At 36.6% G+C, this 17709-nt stretch overlaps 1 protein-coding gene and 1 long non-coding RNA gene across 4 annotated transcripts; one reads left to right on the top strand and one right to left on the bottom strand.

Annotated features, from left to right (window-relative positions):
* Nucleotides 1-737: 737 nt before the first annotated feature.
* Nucleotides 738-7633, bottom strand: BTF3 (basic transcription factor 3). Of its 3 annotated transcripts, none has more exons than XM_026670631.2 (6): nucleotides 7523-7633; nucleotides 7056-7124; nucleotides 3557-3670; nucleotides 3210-3411; nucleotides 1863-1919; nucleotides 738-1011 (listed from the first exon to the last, which is right to left on the bottom strand). In XM_026670631.2, the coding sequence occupies exons 2-6, from the start codon at nucleotides 7122-7124 to the stop codon at nucleotides 965-967; spliced, it is 489 nt and encodes a 162-aa protein (XP_026526416.1). In that variant the 5' UTR covers nucleotides 7523-7633; the 3' UTR covers nucleotides 738-964. The 3 variants fall into 3 exon arrangements, with proteins under 3 accessions (XP_026526416.1, XP_087814391.1, XP_087814392.1); XM_087958265.1 differs by lacking the exon at nucleotides 7523-7633 and adding an exon at nucleotides 7263-7333; XM_087958266.1 differs by lacking the exon at nucleotides 7056-7124.
* A 3469-nt stretch (nucleotides 7634-11102) lies between these two features.
* On the top strand, nucleotides 11103-14252 carry LOC148132551 (uncharacterized). The gene is made up of 4 exons (XR_015748165.1): nucleotides 11103-11155; nucleotides 12533-12670; nucleotides 13700-13812; nucleotides 14119-14252. It is a non-coding gene; the product is annotated as an uncharacterized LOC148132551 (long non-coding RNA).
* Nucleotides 14253-17709: the final 3457 nt, after the last annotated feature.

Below are 17709 nucleotides of genomic sequence, written 5' to 3'. Positions count from 1 at the left end.
CCTAATGGTAGTTTTATCGATGTGTAGTTATTTTGAACAATTATTTATATTAACTTCCACACGGAAAGGAGAATGGCAAACAATTGCTGTAAAGAATAAACTAAAAAAAAAATCACCCTATCACTAAAATCTCAGCAACTCAAAAGATTTTTTCCTTTATTATTTGAAAGTCTATTGTAAATGCCTTTAGGCTCTTCTGAAGCCATGTGATCTTATTATTCTGCATTGTCCACACTGTATAGATATGTTAGCAAAGATCATGCATACATATTCATTTAAATAAACAAAGGAATTTTTTTATATTAAATAACATCCTTTTAAGTTTGCCTTCTCCATTTTAGGCTCCTCAATATCAGATTTCTTGTATAATTCTCAGCTAATAAAGATGTCCTACTGTTAAGAACTTGAAGAGTTGAAGTCCAATATATCAAGGGGAGACCCAATGAAGATTAAGCCAACCATGAAACCTTTAAATAAAAGGTTAGTGCCAGCCTATCTATAACTGAGTAATCTAACCTGTCTTTTATCCAGATAAAAGCTGAACCACCATCAATAATCTAATTGTGAACTTAAATCCATTTTATTATATGTTAGCATAAATAATAGGTAATGCAAAAGAGGTGGCTATGGAAGATTTTAGGTTTTTATCAAAATAAAATTTAAAGCCAAGAACCTTCATTTCCCACTACTATCCACAAGTGATTGTTTTAATTGTATACAAAAATACTAATAAAGTATTTGCCTAAAATTTAGTCTTTATTAGCTTTTGGACTTAGTACTTTTCCATTTTTTGCGCTTCCAGCCCATTTGCACTGTGCATTAACAACTGAAGAGAGCTGCATTGAATTGAGTTTCCAAATATTACAGATCTTAAGACTAAGATCAGTACAAAATATTACAAGTAAAAGTCACAATATAAAATAGCAGCTCCACATAATTTTCAAGTTTTACTGAACGTGACAATTCAATTTGCTTCATTTTTGGAAGCCTCATCAAAGTTCTCCACGAGATCTGCAAAGGAAAAAAAATGGAATGAGGTTTTTTTTTTCCCAGTGGAAAAAGTCCTGTGCTTTATGCTAACATCTAAAGCATTTTAGAATTGTATATCTGTCAGAGGGCTTTAAGTATTAAAGCTTCCTGCATAACTATACAACTATCTCTACCTCATATACTTACACAACTGATCTGGGGGAAGCAATGCATTGTAATGCAACTATTTTTGATCAATTGCAGTCCTTCGGTTACATCTATTCATTCAAAGTTATAACAACACTGACCAAGAGGCCTGTCCATGAGTTGCAGCTGTTGAAATGTCCCCATGATCGTGCAACTGCAGCCAAGCATTCAGTGCCTATTCACAATTGTGACACAGAATTCCACAATCATATGGCTACCATCTATGACCGTTCCCAGGTTCCAGCAAGCGAATGTTCACTTGTGAACATTACTGCGTTGATGTCTACTGTACTTATCAGTTATTCCTGTGAGGTACTAATGTTTAAATACTTGTTTCAAATTCAGTATTTGAAGCTGAAAGGAAATCACAAAAGTAATCATGTGATGTCCTTGCCTGACAACCCAGGGCAATACATTTAACAGCAGCAATCAGGGATGCCTGAACTGTTGTGCCTAAGTATCATACGGGTAACTTTGCACTTTACAACTGCATCATTTGGCAATGGAAATTCCAGTCCCAACTTCTGTTGTAACATGAGGGTTACGTATATACACCAGAAGTCTAATCCATATTCCACTTCTGGACATAACAAAAATTGGGCGAAAAATACTTCCAGATAAAGTGGTAAGAACACAAATCTTTTCAAATCCTGACCTTAAAAATAAATGAGGCTAACAATTTTTACCTGGAACTTCGTCATCATCATCTTCTCCAGTAGCAAGAGGTGCTTTCCCATCCACAGCTGAAATCACATATTAAAACACGGATGAAGCATCTAATGTTTTAACTTTCTATCACAATGTCTCTTACTCACTTGCCTCAGAATGAGTCTTACTGAATTCAATGGCACTTCCAAACAGACACATTTGTGAATGTAATATATTTAATACAGGAATAGGCCACCCAAAGTATGTCTAGAATTTTGTTGTCTGCCATTTTTCAAAATAATTTAAGATCTCACGCATATATTGTTTGCTTTTTGGCAAGGAGTCCAAAATTGCACGTAATAAAATAAGGAAGAATCAGTCCAACATTATTCAAGCTAGAAAAAATATTGACTGCTCCCAAGGTAAAATCAAAAGCACTTCTGATTTCAATGTTGTATTTGAGATCATAACTTGTAATATTTTTCAACCAATTTCTATCTTCTTTTAGCCTTGAAAAAGTACACCAGATATTTTCAACCAGTTTCTTCATATGCAGAAAATCTGGCTATTCATACTAATTAGTCAAGGGAAGATGTTAAAATTCCTCTTTTGTTCAGGAACTAAGAAAAAATGTACTTGCAGTTTTCTCAAGTCATTAAAAATGTCTTGTCAGTAGAGGAACAGAGTTATCATCAGTCTTTTCTATTCCACTCTTTGGAAGAGGACATGAAAGACATTTGAATTATCTAAAATTCCAGGTAATACTTTTTTGCATGACACACTGAATCATTTTTCTAATTACTAGGCAACAATTTTTGCCTATTTTCTATTACAAGCATGAAGATGCAGTTACACTTGTGGGCAAAATTTGTGCCTTCCTGCTTTGATTTACATCCAAGTCACAATAAAGGTTTTTTTTTAGTGGAATAAGAAAATAATCCTATTGTCTACTAAGATGAATGCACCCACTTTATTTTTAAAAGCACAATTCCTCCAAAAACCTGATTTTTATCCATTCTTCTTATGCTATTATAATCCCTGCAGCACTAACTCTACACCTATTGTGAAGTCTTTGTGGCCCCAGCCTGTAATTATACAAAAACTTTATCTCAAATCTTCTCTGCATAACTCAGCATCCAGAATATACTTTTAATATAGATCTTTTATCCATTTGTCAAAAAGATCTCCTGTTTATCATGTCTTCTTCAATCTGGTTATCAAGTGAAAATAACGAACAATATATTAAGTTCTAATTAAGAATGCATTCCCATGGAAACCCAAATTTAGCATCTTTTTCATAAAGACCACAAGCCTTTATGTATCTAGGTACTTAATAGAAATGCTTCCAGAATATTCATTCTTAATTATAGTGGGTCTTTACTTACATTGTTTTGGTAGAGCTTCTGCCAGTCTTCTCAGGCTTGTCAGACTATCAGCACCAAGCTGATTTAAAATGCTAGGCAACATTTCAGTCAGCTGTTTTGTCTCAGCATGGCCTGTGATTGTAAAAGTGTTAGCAGCTAGTGAGGCTTGAACTTTAGGATTGTTGAAGTGAATTACAGTGCCTTGGTTGGTGAACATGTTGACCTATAATACATGAAAAATATCTATTAATTGTACCAATACATTTTTATATGAATGCACTCCATTTCACCCATTTCCTACTAACTCTATTTTCTTAAAAGCAGCATTTTGTCAAGTCTTTATAAGCACTGAAAGAAAAAGCTGTTACCTCTTCAATCCCAGATATGTTATTTACTCCCAATTTCTTTAAGGAAAACTGAAGTTTCTTGTCATCTGCTGTAGCTGTTCTGTGAACTACCTTCTTCTTTCTACGAGCAGTACCCTACAGATAAAAAGTACATTTTAAAGTCTTCAAAATGTTGTCTTTAAACACTTATGCATAGCACGTAAATGTCAGGCAGCCTAATTCTATCTCTGGATGCATTAAGCACTAAAGCTAAGCAATTCCACTGATAAACAAGAATGAAGCAAATTCAATAAAATTAGCTGAAAACAGACTTATACATATTATTCATTATACTTATATTCCAAATGCTGAAAATATATTTTTCAGAGAATTAACATGAACATTAGTAGCACAGATATATCTAAAGAGTTCAATAACTTCTAACAGAAGAAACAGTAAGATCTGAAACATTGTTAAATACTTTTGGCAGTTTATACCCTGTTTTCTTTAAGTAATTCAGTTTTCATAGGCAAACATACAAAGCATCTGTGAAGAAAATGAAAGCAGATACTGTTGCACCCATCAGTCTTTCATTACTAGAAGGTGACATATATTATATACAATAAATCAAACCAAAAAAAAGCCCCTTTCCACAAAACATCCTCCAAAGTTCACTTTCTCTTTGAAGGAAAAAATTGTGAGTGAAATTCTGTCAGGAGGCCATGAGGACTAAACAAAAAAAAAAAGGAAAAATATAAAACATGCTAGATTGGAATTGTATTTTAAGTCAGTGGGTTTAATGACTGCTGAATGGTGAGTCAACGTTTTAAGAGTCCTTTTTTTGAATCACATCGATTATTCTTCATGGAAATGGATTTCCACATTTTTGTACAAGTAGCACAGCTACTTGTATATGCAGAAAAAATAATTCTAATTGAGTAATTCTGAAGTGTTTTACAAATGATGGGTGCCAATTAATCAACCAGGATAAAGTGACAAATATACAGTAGCAATTTTTCTCCTAATTTTATGAACAATAATGACCCATGAGGTATAGATTGGACTGAAAGATTGGAATGCTGCTCAATAAGCTTCCTAGCTAAGAGTATGAACCCAATACCTTCAGTACTATACCATACTCTGAAAACATGAAGAGTTTAATTCAATTGAATCAACTAAATTCACAGGCTAAGACATCATTATTTTCAGTGCAAAAACTATACTGCTTTACGCTTAATACCATTTAGTGTATATGATGAAAATTATATGTTCCAGCTGTAAACTTGCTGGGACCTGAAATTCCAGACTCCACCCTTAATTAAAGATAGGTTTCTTATGCACAGTGAATCTAATACTGATGGTATCAGAAAGGTATAATACACACCATTTTGTACACAGACCATGTTTAATCTTTGAACAGAATACCATGTGGTATCTATGCAAGACAGCCATATAATTAATTTATAGGCTTTCTTCCAAATAAGTAGCCACAAGACTATATTCCAGAGCAGTGGTGGTGTGCCATTGGTTTAGCAATCTGTCTGATGGAAAAAGTCTTACTGAATTTGTTAAATCTTTACTTTAGGAACATGTAGCATAAAAAGATAAAGTCTGTGTTAACATAAACCCAACTCCTGAAGTCCTCAAAAAATGTCCAGAGTTTTCTTAGTAACAGTATGTGATTCATTACTGCCTTCTTCTAAGATGTTTCTAGACTTTTCAGCCTAAAGCCTTAGTATCTTAGGGAACTTCCACTGGACTACTAACTACACCCAACTGTTCAATTTACTAGCTTACAATATACTGTGTTTCTCCAACAATACGGCCTCCCCCAATAGGATGTCCCAGCATGTTTTATAGGCATGAAATGAAATTAAGCCCCTCCTCCCAAATTAAGCCTATTTTAAAACATGCAATATGGGGGGGGAAGGGTGGGGGGCTTGCCGTTAGGAGCACCCCGTGGGCAGCCATGCCTCGCCACCAACCTCCCTACTGTCGCCAAGTACTTTTGCTGCACACCCGGGTATGGTGCTGCATGCGTTGACCTCGGCGTCGGTGAGGCACTTCGTATCGAGAGACCTTCCATCACCGTTGCTTTCCCTAATCCCCGTGCCGCCGCGGCGTTTGGAGCATCGCCACGGCATTTGGTGCAGCCATGCAGGGCCGGCCAGGGCTCCTCCCTACAACTGGAGCCCGGCAGAGACACTTGGCTTCAGGCGCTCCTGTCGCCACCTTCCTGGGCATCGTTCGAAGGCAAAGACAGGAGCGCCTGAAACCGAGTGTCTCTCCTGGGCTCCAGTTGCAGGGAAGAGCCCTGGCCAGCCCTGTGTGGCTGCGCCAAATGCGGCGGCAGAAGGGAAAGCAACAGTGGAGGAAGGTCTCCCGATATGAAGTGCCCCACCAACGCCGAGGTCAGTCCAAGCCGTCGCCACCCGCCCGCCGATGCAGGGTGAGGAATTAAGTCACCCCCCAATAAGACGGCCTAGCCATTTTTTCGGGGCTCAAAAAAAGAAGAAGACCCGGCCTTATTATATGAGAAACACGGTATATCTTTAGTACATTATGTATTGCTAGCAAATAATCTTTATCAGGTTATTTTCACAAATTGCCAGAAATAAAAGCATATTTATCAGATACTAATAATTGTGGTTATAACATGAAAACATCCCTTTTCATTAGCAGCACTAACATCAACTCAAATATAACCACATGCAAAGTACAGTATGGTGAATGTAATGCTTTTCTTTAGAAGAGTTTTCAATTCAGTGTTTGATTAAACCAATGAAGACATAAGTACATTGCATTTGCTTCTAAATGTACCTAGTTTTTCTCCAAAACAAAATGGCCTTAGTTCCTTTTTCTTTACCAATGAATTTAATGGCTATGCCAGTTTAGGAACAGTCTCCTCAAACACCTCGCCTCAAAAATGGCTCCTTATAATTACAGTTTTAGTAGCAACAATGTGAAAATGGTGGACGCTGTGTTCTTTCTGGGATATCTTTTTTTTTTTTAATTTTATAGCCCAACCTACAACTCTTGCTATTTTTCTGGTGGTCTTTCACTCGAGTATTAACCAGATCTGTCCTCACTTAGCCAGACCGTACATGATTTTAGAAAACTTATCAACCAGCTACGATTTACTTGTTCACCTACCTAACAATGTCATCACATAAAAATGAGGCCTATCTAAAAACATGTATCTTTTTAACGTTTAATAGTTTTTCTAATAAAATAAAAATAAAAAGATAAAAACACTTTCTGTGCATAACTTTCACGAGATGCTTTTCTAACAGATCTGCGTAACACTAGACCACCCAGGCGAGGTTCATCTCGCAGCTCGCCCCTCCAAACCAGTTACAAAGTCACGCCTTAAACGAACCATGAAAGGAAAAAAAGATTTAATCCATGAAAGCCAGATGTAATCTGGTTTTGCGGGCGAAGGCACCGCAAGCCCCCCCACCCCCCAAAAATGGCCACGGTTAAGATCCTAATTTCGTGCGAGGTTAAAGAGGGACGAGAAATGGGACGCAGCCCGTCTTACCTTCCCACCGATGCGCACTTGGGCCTGCAGTTTAGCTAATTTCTCTTGATTCATGATCGTTTCTTTCATCTAAGGCAAAAAAAACAAAAAAGGCAAACGGGAAGGTTAAAACGAGTAGAGCCGCACCGCTTCGGGGCCGGCGGGATTAAAAGGGACCCTCAAAGGACCTCCGCCCTCCACGCCCCGGCCTTGCTCGGCTCAGCCTACGAGCAACTGCTCTTCCTCATGAGAGAAGGCAACGTCCGCTCCCCCAAGTGCCGACGGCTGCGGAGCGACCGAAATCAGGCGGCCACTTCCGGAGGCTGCACCGGGATTCACTACGCGCTCAAGGCCCCGGGCGTCTTCCCGACTCAAGAGGGGCCCACAAGGGCTGTCCCAGAAACGGATCTCGACTGCCACCTGCGACTGTTTTTTCTGTCTCCCTCCCACTTTCCTCCTGGGGGGCCGGGGGGGGTGTCTTGCCGTACCTTTGCGGGACGAAACGGGCGGGTCCCGGCAAGCGAGCAGGAAAAGCCGCAGGAGGGAAGCGCCGACCCTGAGAGCCGCACGCGGAGGGAACCAAGATGGCCGCCGGAAAGGAAAAAAACAGGCAGCGGCGATGCTGTGAGGCAACCCGGACTCTGCGCATGCGTACTAACTCAATTTTTGCCCCCATGCTTTTCGCAGCTCCCATTGCAGTTCAGCGCTGGACGCTGGCAGAGTGGGAGGCTGCAGCCCAGTCTTCTGTCTCATGACGTTTCCGCCAGTGGGCTGGGAATTATAGGGTGCTTGCAGGTGGAACGATAATTCCAGTTGCTGATCCTGTTAGGTGGGTCTCGTTTCGATCCGAGGTATAAGCGTCTTGCAGAGTAAGAGCCAGTTCGGTCTAGTGGTTAAGCCACCAGGCTAAAAATCAAGAGACTAGTTCCTTAGAGATTTGGCTGATCGAAAAAACGAGTAGATCCTGTTGAGGTAATTCCCCGTTGGGAGAATGAGCGCATACAGGGAGACGTATTTGAGAGAAGTGTTTGGATAATACACACACAGTACACAGATACACTGTACAGTAAATGTGGGTTTTTACTTCCAGAAAGATTTAAGCAAAGTCCAAAATAAGCAATCCAAAGTCATTCACAAGTTAAATCAGTCAGTTTTCAATCCAGGGATAATCCAAATATCAAATTCCAGTGTCAAAAACAGTTCAGTATCAGACTTACATTAAATCCAGTAATATCAGTCAATTAGAAGAAATGGAGCAACAGCAATATTTTCCAACAGAAGGAAACAGAGATAATCACTCAGACTCTCTTCTGAGACTCAGACTAAACAACCCAGGTTTCTGGCTCCATCTTATGGCTGTTTGAGAAACCACACCCAATTACAGTTTTGCAGTTTCTTAAAGTTACAGTTTTAAAATGTTTATCCTGGTTTATATATTTCTAACCCAAATACCTGTTAGGTGACTTATATTCCTAACAGATCCTGCACTTGCTGAAAAACTAGGAAGGAAATAAACAGGTTTGTGTGGGGTGACATTGAAAACAATCAGTTTTTGCAGTCACTCTATATACTAATAGAATATAGAATAGAATAGAATTCTTTATTGGCCAAGTGTGATTGGGACGCACAAGGAATTTGTCTTGGTGTAAATGCTCTCAGTATACATAAAAGAAAAGATATATTCATCAAGAGCCAAGAATCATCAGGTACAACACTTAATAATAGCCATAGGGTACAATAAGCAATCAAATCATACTAGGAAACAGTCAATATAAATTGTAAGGATACAAGCGACAAAGTTACAATCACAAGTGGGAGGGGATGGGTGATAAGGAGTGATGAGAAGATTAACAGTAATAGAAGTGCAGACTTTGTAAATAGTTGAACAGTGTTGAGGGAATTATTTGTTTAGCAGAGTGATGGCTTTTGGGGGGGGGACTGTTCTTGGGTCTAATGTCTACTAATGTTTTTTCAACTTGGTAACTAAATGGGTGGACTTCAATTTCCAGAATTCCCCAGTTAGTTCACACATCTTAAAGTTAGTTTTTTCAACATTGTTCTGTATGCTGATCCAAAGTCTGATTGGAATAATATGTGGGGTCTCTTTTGTTCCATTCTAGGTATATAATACTTTAGGTCAGTCAAGTTCTTTGTACATCTGAGCCAAAAAAACCTATCACATGATGAGTAGTTTCTTTTCATAAAGTAAGTAATGGAACATTTGTGATGTTGTTGTTACTATATTGCCATATTTTATGTGTTGTTATTTATAAAATGTATTGACTGCCTGTCTTACCATAAGATAACTGCGTGGCTTACAGTAATCAAAAATATATCTACATTATTACAACATAAATAAAACCAAAGATTAAGATCTAAGGGCACATGGGGAAAGTGGGGCAGAATGTGGAGCGGTGGGATCTCTTCTTACGCGATCAACCAGTTCCATCATGCTGATCCCCCAGTGGGGCCCCAGGCCAACATAAACATTTTATTTCTCAGGACAACTGCCTATATCTGCAGATATATTTTACTTTGGGGGAAATCAGTGGGAATTTTGGGGGAAAAAATCAGAAGTACAAGGTATTTTATAATAACACAAACAAAAGTAAATAAAAAATAAAAATTGGGGGGAAAGTAAACAAAAAACCCAAACAAAAAGAAAACTAAAAAAATTGAAGATGCAATAACATTTGATCCCCCAAAAGGTATCTACAAGAGTAAAAAGTAACAAAATGTATGTTGCAATGTTCCTTCCATATTTAAGTGTGACATCATTAATACAAGTATGGCAGGGCAGGCTTTGCATCTTGATGTCACTAATCATGTTTGGCACCACTGTAGATACAAATGCCTATACTCCCATTCACCAGCATCCAACACAGAAACAATAATTTCACTAGTTCAACATGCCACTTGCTGTACTTACTTTGAAAAATCTAATTTGTGTATCACAAATTTCTCAGACTTCAGTAACCCATTGTGGGCTTCCGGAGGTAAGCTGGGGTACAAAGCCCTTAGCAAATTTTGACAGGGTTCCCCTTTTGCAAGCCTGATTACAGAATTTGTGAGCCCCTTTTAAGTTATTTGTAATCCTTTTGTAATCAAAATCACGGGAATATTCTGAATAAAAGAACCAATGAGAGAAGGCAACTGAATTGTTGCCTTTCAGCATGGAGTGCAATTTCAATCTGTGTGTGAAAGAAAATCAGGAAACTGCTGAAAGGTAGGGAAAAGCTCTGACTTTTAGAGTCTATTGTGAAGTTTCATGCTATCTGTACCTTTCTGGGGCATCCTATGACTAAGCTGCTAAACTCTAAACAGCCACAAGTTGGCAGCAAAATATTAGAATTTTCCATCTTTCTTTGCTAACATCTAGTGGCTGTTTGGATTTTTACAATCCAGATAGTGCAGCCCAGCAATGCAGTTGGTCAGTCAATGTTATGACTATGCCTAGAAATACTACCTTAGTATGACCACTCTCAAGTTATTTCCACTAGCAGGATTTCAATTTCCTCCATTCTGAAATGGATGCCCAAGGGCTAAAATCACTGTCATTTCCTTCCAGCTGACCTACACTAAGCACATTGTCTGTCTAGCACTTAAATGACATGGCGTCACAGCCTAGCTGTGCCTCAGCCTTGCTTTTTCCAAGCCCATTGAAATACCAATTGAGATGGAAGGAATGCGATTTAAATAGGGATGAGTACTTAAAGCTAAACTGAAGTGGTAAACAGAAGGAACATTTTTGATCTGATGCACTGAGAGAGGAGCAATTAATACATTCTGGAACTTTGTGTGCCCATACTGGGGGTACAGTGTGTTTGTGTGCGAGAGACAGAGGGAAAGATAACAAATATGGCTGATTGAACAAATGCATTATGTTACCCCATGATTTGCTTGAATCATGATTTCCTGAATAAGTCACAGTAGCTGCCTTAACACAAGTATAAATTCTGAGTCGAGATGTTCCAGTGGATGAAGTAGTTAAAGTGTAACTCTCTGATTTTCTTTTCATTTTTTTCCAGAAGAGGAGTGACAGCTGGAGAACTGAGGACTGAGAATTTTTTTTCCAAAGGGCCATGCTGGATGCTGAAAAGGGGTGTGTTGTTGTTTTGATGGTAATATTGCAGTCCAATCATTTAGCACTATCCAACTGAAGAGCCTTGTAACCATTCTAAACTATCAATAGCATAAATATCAGTGACTGCAAAATCAGAATCACACTAACTTTTCAGGCCAGCAAAGCGAATGAACAAGAGTCCAGGAAGAGTAACAATTAATTTAAATAAATATAAGGCTGGCACCAAAATGCCGCAAGCTGCTGACAGCCAGGTGAATTAACCAGGATTAAGTGGATTTCCATAGGCAGGGTGAGACTGAGACAGTATAGAAATAGAGTGAGTTGTAAGTTTCAATGATATAAAAGTCACACTTAGTAAAAAAATACTTTTAATAAATAATTTGCCCCCGAAAGTCTTGATGCATAAAAGCAAGTAATAAGAAATAGACCTTCTGAAATAGACTACCCTATCCATTTCCTCACAGGAAAAGATAAAACCCAGAAGATAGAAGGAGGATAATTTCAATGGGAATGAACATTGCAGACCTCTATACCAGAAAGCATTAGCAACCATAACCAAAGCCACATTTAAGGTGTTCAATTGAATAAGCTAGAAGTAATTGTCAAGTAGAAAAGCACAGCACTTGCTGGAAAGAAAATAAGTGATGTGAAGCACAGGCCATATACAAATTAAAAACACTTCTCCTTGTTTTTAAAATAAGTTACTGAGATAGAAGCAAACACATACCAATAATTATGGGTGGTTCCTAATAAGGTAAGCAGAAAGATGATGTACATAAATAGTTTGATAAAAATGCTTCTTTACATATAAATTTTGTCTTAAGAACACACTATGGTCACAAATCAATAAAACTTCAAAGCATTGTTGTTTCACTGTTTGGCTTTATTGGTTTAAATTGGGATTAGGGTAAAAATTTCTTGCAACACAGTAAATAGCTTCTCATCTTCACAATGGATAGGCTTTTGATTTTCTACAGCTGACAGAATTTTCAAAATGTCTCTGAATTTGAGGCAGAATATTTATTTCAGGTAAATGTATTTCTGGACCCCCGAATAGCCAGCAAGGTAATAAGTTTATGGTAGATTACTAGAATCCTAAAGGTGATCCTATCTGCAAGGAGCTGCCTAGAGTTCACATTTAAGGATAAATAATGAAAATCTCTGTTTCCACACCTGCAAATATCCTGGAGAATATTTTGCATTATCGTCATCAAATCATCATTACAATTCCTTTTTAAAATATGATTTTTATTGAAGTCTTTAAAAAAGAAAACTAATGCAAACTAATATAAAGTTAAGGAAAAAAGAAAAGGAAACAGCAAAAAGAAAGCAAGAAGTGAAAGAAAAAAAGTTTTTTTAAAAAACGGAAAAGTAAGAAAAAAAAATACAAAGTAGTTTCTGATATTCTTCACAGCAATAGAGGCTCAATGGCTTAATGATGTTCAAGATGGTTTCTGCTCCAGCAGTTTGGGTCCCAGCGCTGTGTGTCAGGGTGAGCTCCCATCTTTCACCTCAGCTTCTGTCCACGTTACAGTTCAAAAGCATATTCCATGTGAGTAGATGAATTGGTACCACTTTAGTGGGGAGATGAGCTGGTACTCTGCAGACAGTCAGATTCCTGCCTTCTGAACCGTCCCAGGTATTGTGCTTGTTTGTGAGGCAGCTCTGGGGAGGGAGGGAGCCTAGGATGATACTGCAGGAAGAGCCACTTGTCTTTCTTTCTGGTGAAACTAGCTCGCCTTGTGTGGTGGGAAGCGTGCAAATGTGTACCTGACAGAGCTGGTAAACAAGCAACTAAACTACTATTTGTGCGATTCCATAGTCTGGCCAATGTAACAACTCCATACGCTAATAATAATCAAACGAGGAATCTTCCAAGGCAATTCATTGTCACCTCTGTTATTTGTACTTTTGATGGGATTACTAACAGCATTTTAATCAAAACAAACTGTGGCTATGAATTGGCTAAAAAGGGTTGAAAATTTCCCATTTGCTCTACATAAGATTATTTAAGACTGTAAAAACAAAAACTGAATTGAGCTCTTTTTTTAAAAAAAAAACTTTATTAATTATACAATTAAAATGTCAAACAAACACATATACAACACACAAAAAGAAAAAAAACGATTAAAAAAACTAGCAATTCTATTCTCGACAGTCTATGGTTCCTTGTTTGTTATCAATATTGGTGACATATTTACAAATACATCTTATTGCGAGTATATAATTACTACCTATTTTACATTTTACGGTGTTTACTAATATATTTTCTATTTTTGTTCTATCCAGTCATACCAGCATTCCCAGCTTTTATAATATTCTGATGTTTCTTTTTCCTTAAGTGCTAAGGTTAATTTATCCATCTCTGCACAGGCTGTTATTTTCTGAATGACCATTTCCTCTGTTGGAATATCTGCTTGTTTCCAACACTGTGCAAAGGTTATTCTGACTGCAGTAAGAATTATATATTTGACATTTTTAGAAATTTGTCTATTAAATATCCCCAGTAAGAAGAATTCTGGTTTTAATTCAATTTGCTCCACCGTTGTTTCCTCTAACCATTTTTTTTATTCTGTGCCAGTATCTTTGGGCTTCAGTGCAGGACCACCACATGTGAAAGAATGTTCCGTGTTTCTTTTTTACATTTCCAGCAATTCGGATCCACGTTAGGAGACATCTTCGCTATTCTCGAGGGCGAGAGATACCATCTATAAAACATTTTATAGGCATTTTCTTTATATGTTGCTGCTTTTGTGATTTTATTGTTCCTTGTCCAGACCTTTTCCCATTCTAATAATGTAATGCTATGTCCTATGTTTCTACTCCAAGCTATCATGTTGCCTTTGACTACTTCCTCTTCTAATTCTATCTCTAATAAATAATTATAAAATTTAGTTATATTTTTTTATCTGGGCCTAATAGGATTTTATCTAATTGTTGTGACTTAGCATAAATTCCAAAAATTTTCTTATCCTGACTATATCTATTTTGAATTTGCAGGTAAGCCCACCGGTCTACTTGTAGCCCTTGTTCTTGGAGATCTTGCCATGATTTTAAAGTTCCTTGCGCATCAAGAAGGTCTTTGTATTTTATCATTTTGTTAAGATCTAGATTATTTGGATGTATCATCGCCTCCATTGTTGAGATCCAGATTGGGATTTTTAAATAAAGTTTTTTTTTATTATTCCAATTAGCCAATAAGGAATCTCTAATTATATGTCTGTGGAAATAGTTCTGTTTGATTCTTCCAATGTCCCATAAAAATGCATGCCACCCCCTCTGTAAGTCGTGGCTTTCTAGAAATAAGATTCTTTTGTTCGATAGGTTTACCCACTCTTTCAAAGTAAGGAGGCTGCACTATAGTATATTTCCCAATTTGGGAGTGCCACACCTCCCCTGCTCTTCATATCTTGCATTGCCTTTAGGTTTATCCTCGGTTTTTTCCCTTGCCAAATGAATTTGGTGATTATCTTGTTAAGTTCCCCAAAGTAATTTTTATGTTTTTTTATTGGTATTGTTTGGAATAAGTAAATAAATTTGGGCAGAATGCTCATTTTTATATTGGCAATCCTCCCTAGTAAAGAGATTTGCAATTTGACCCATATCTCTCAATCTTTTTTGACTTGCTATAGTAGTTTATTATAATTATTTTCCATTAGGGTTTTGCATTGAGTCGTCAACCAAATGCCTAAGTATTTAACTTTTTTTACTATTTGTAATCCCATTATCCTTTGCCATTTTAATTTCTGTTTTTCTGTTAAATTTTTAGTTATTAATTTCATTTTTTTCCCTATTGATTTTAAGTCCTGCAACTTCCCCAAATTGATCTAACTCTTTCAATAGTTCTTGACCTGTTTCAATTGGTTCCTCTATGAAAAAAACCATATCATCCGCAAATGACTGGAGTTTATATTCTTTCTTAATTTTTAGTCCTTTTATTCCTGAGTTCTGTCTAATTCATGTAAGCAATGTTTCCAAAGATAATATGAAGAGCAAGGGAGATAATGGACATCCCTGCCTAACTCCTTTCTCTATTTTTATTGAGCGCGTGTACTCTCCATTAATTATAATATTCGCCTTTTGTGAATCATAAATTGTAGTCACAATGTTTTCAAATTTAGTGCCTAAATTCATATTGTAAATTTGTTGAATTAGGAATTGCCAATTTAGGTTGTCAAAGGCCTTCTGTGCATCCAAGAATACAAGGGCTACTTGTTTTTCCGGATGGGCTTTGTAATATTCCAAAACATTTAGTACTATTCTTAAATTATTCCTATTTTGTCTATTGGGAAGGAATCCGTTTTGATCTTATATACTCATTCAATATTTTTTAAATCTATTTGCTATAATTGTGGTAAATATTTTATAATCAGTATTTAACAGGAAAATTGGTCTATAATTTTGTATAAGTCGTAAGTCTGAGTCTTCTTTTAGGATCAGCGATATCAGTGTCTCCTTCCATGAATCCGGCATTCTTGCTGCAAGTAAGACCTCATTATATACTTCCATCATGAGAGGTCCTATTTGTTCTCCTATTTTCTTATAAAGTTCCCCTGGTATCCCATCAGGTCCTGGGGTTTTATTGTTCTTTTGGTTTTCTATTGCTGTTTTTAGCTTGGGCCACGTAATGTCTCTAATTAACATTTCCTTCATCTCCTTGATTATTTTATCTTTAGTAATAGCCAAATAGTTTCTTATCATATCCTCATCTACCTCCTTTTTTTTATAAAGATCTTCAAAAAATGTACATGCAATTTCTTTTTTCTGTTCTACTCCTTGTTGGGCATCCCCATTTTCATCTATTAGTTGGTAGATCAATCTTTTTTGTTTTTCTTTTTTAAGTTTGTAGGCCAACCACCTTCTTGGTTTATTGGCCTGTTCAAAAAATATCTGTCTAGTTGTATTCAACTTTGAAACCATTCCCTCTTGTTCGATTAAATTTAATTTATGTTTAGTTATTATCATCTGATTTTTCAATTTGCAATCTTTTGGGGTGTTTTGTAGCTGAGTTTCTAATTCCTTGATTCTTTGTTCTAATTTATTTTGTTGGGCATATTTTTCTTTATTTCTTTTAATGGTGTATGATATTGTTGTGCCTCTTATTATTGTCCTGAATTGAGCTCTTGAAGAAAGAAACTGAATGCTTCATTTTGGCTGCCCAAGAACAAGTCTTGTAGACCAATTCCATGGAAGCAAAAATTCAACATATCGGTAACAACAGCAAAAGACACGCAATGAGAAAAATGAAACAGTAGATCACCTTATTAGTAGCTGTACCAAAATCTCATCTACAACATCATGATAAAGTTATCAAAATCATACATCAGAGCTTTACCAGATTTTTGGGTTCGAATGCAGCAAAAATTACTGGGAACAACAAATTAACCAAGTTCTTGAAAATGAACAGGTCAAGATCTTGTGGGACTTTTGGATCCAAACAGACAAGTCATCTAGCCCACAACATGCCTGACATCACTATTGTGGAAAAGAAAAAAGTCAGGTTTATTGATATTGCAATACCAGGTGATGCACGAATTGGGGGAAAACAGCTAGAAAAAATAACAATACCGTGCTCTGCAAATTGAAGTTAAGCGATTATGGTAGAAAGAAATCAATGGTTACACCAGTAGTAATAGGAGCCCTTGAACTGCCTAGATACATGGAAATTTTAAACTTATTAAACCTGAGTATTCTGACTTTGCAAAAAAACCACCCTACTTGGAACTGCCTATATACTCAGATGCTACCTTAACAGCTCTTAGGTTAGCACAAACTGTTAAATTTTTACCAGTTCCAGACTGAGTTGAATAATGATACCGTAATTCACAACAATTATAGGTATAATTATATGTAACCTCTCTAAAGTTCTTTCATAATACTGTTAATATAATTTGTGCTATCATGTCATCAAAGCCCTAAATCACGTTCATTTTTTCATTAATCCACTAGAGGTTTCCAATCACTAATAAATATAAGCAATTTATCCATTGCAGCAAAATTTGTAAATTTCACAATTCCTCCATGAGTTGAATCTTTCTATCTTTGTCATATAGTAATCTCGCCACAGTAATCGTATATTGAAATAATCTTCCATGGCTCTTTTCTAACTGGTTATCCATTACTGCAGTTCTAAAAGGGAAAATTCTCACTTCAATTGAATATTAATCTTTAAAATCCTCTATAGCAAACTATGTATTTGAAACCAATTTTAAAGCTTTTTTACATGTCCACCAAACATGATAAATTGTTCCTGCTTTTTGTTCACATTTCTAAAATACATTTAAAGTGTCTTTATACATTCTAGATTACTTCTCTGGTATCATGTACCAACAATAGTGTCATTTTATGAAAATTCTGTTTGGGATCATAACGCATAACTTTCAATCCTTTTAATCACATATTTTCAGATTGATCCATCTATATATTATAACCAAAATTCTTGGCCCATTTTATCATACATTATTTAACCTGTGTTTCCCGTTTCAAATTTCAATGAAAGTATATACATTTTAGCAATTAAACATTCATTATTAGTATACAATTGTACTTCACATTTTGTCTCCATGCCATTGGTCATTCTGTCCATTTGAA

The sequence above is a fragment of the Notechis scutatus genome, chromosome 2 (genome assembly GCF_049901735.1).
Source record: "Notechis scutatus isolate UNSWTSFEM ecotype Mainland chromosome 2, rNotScu1.2, whole genome shotgun sequence".
In the NCBI taxonomy this organism is placed as follows: domain Eukaryota; kingdom Metazoa; phylum Chordata; class Lepidosauria; order Squamata; family Elapidae; genus Notechis; species Notechis scutatus.
This window is presented reverse-complemented; position numbering and strand designations above follow the sequence as displayed.

Excerpts from the sequence above, each read along its gene's own strand:
- BTF3 (XM_026670631.2), bottom strand. The coding sequence starts at position 7,124 with ATGAAAGAAACGATCATGAATCAAGAGAAATTAGCTAAACTGCAGGCC. Across the intron at positions 3,412-3,556 it reads ACATATCTGGGATTGAAGAG|GTCAACATGTTCACCAACCA; the intron begins GTAACAGCTTTT and ends CATGTATTATAG. Across the intron at positions 1,920-3,209 it reads AGAAGCTCTACCAAAACAAT|CTGTGGATGGGAAAGCACCT; the intron begins GTAAGTAAAGAC and ends ATGTGATTTCAG.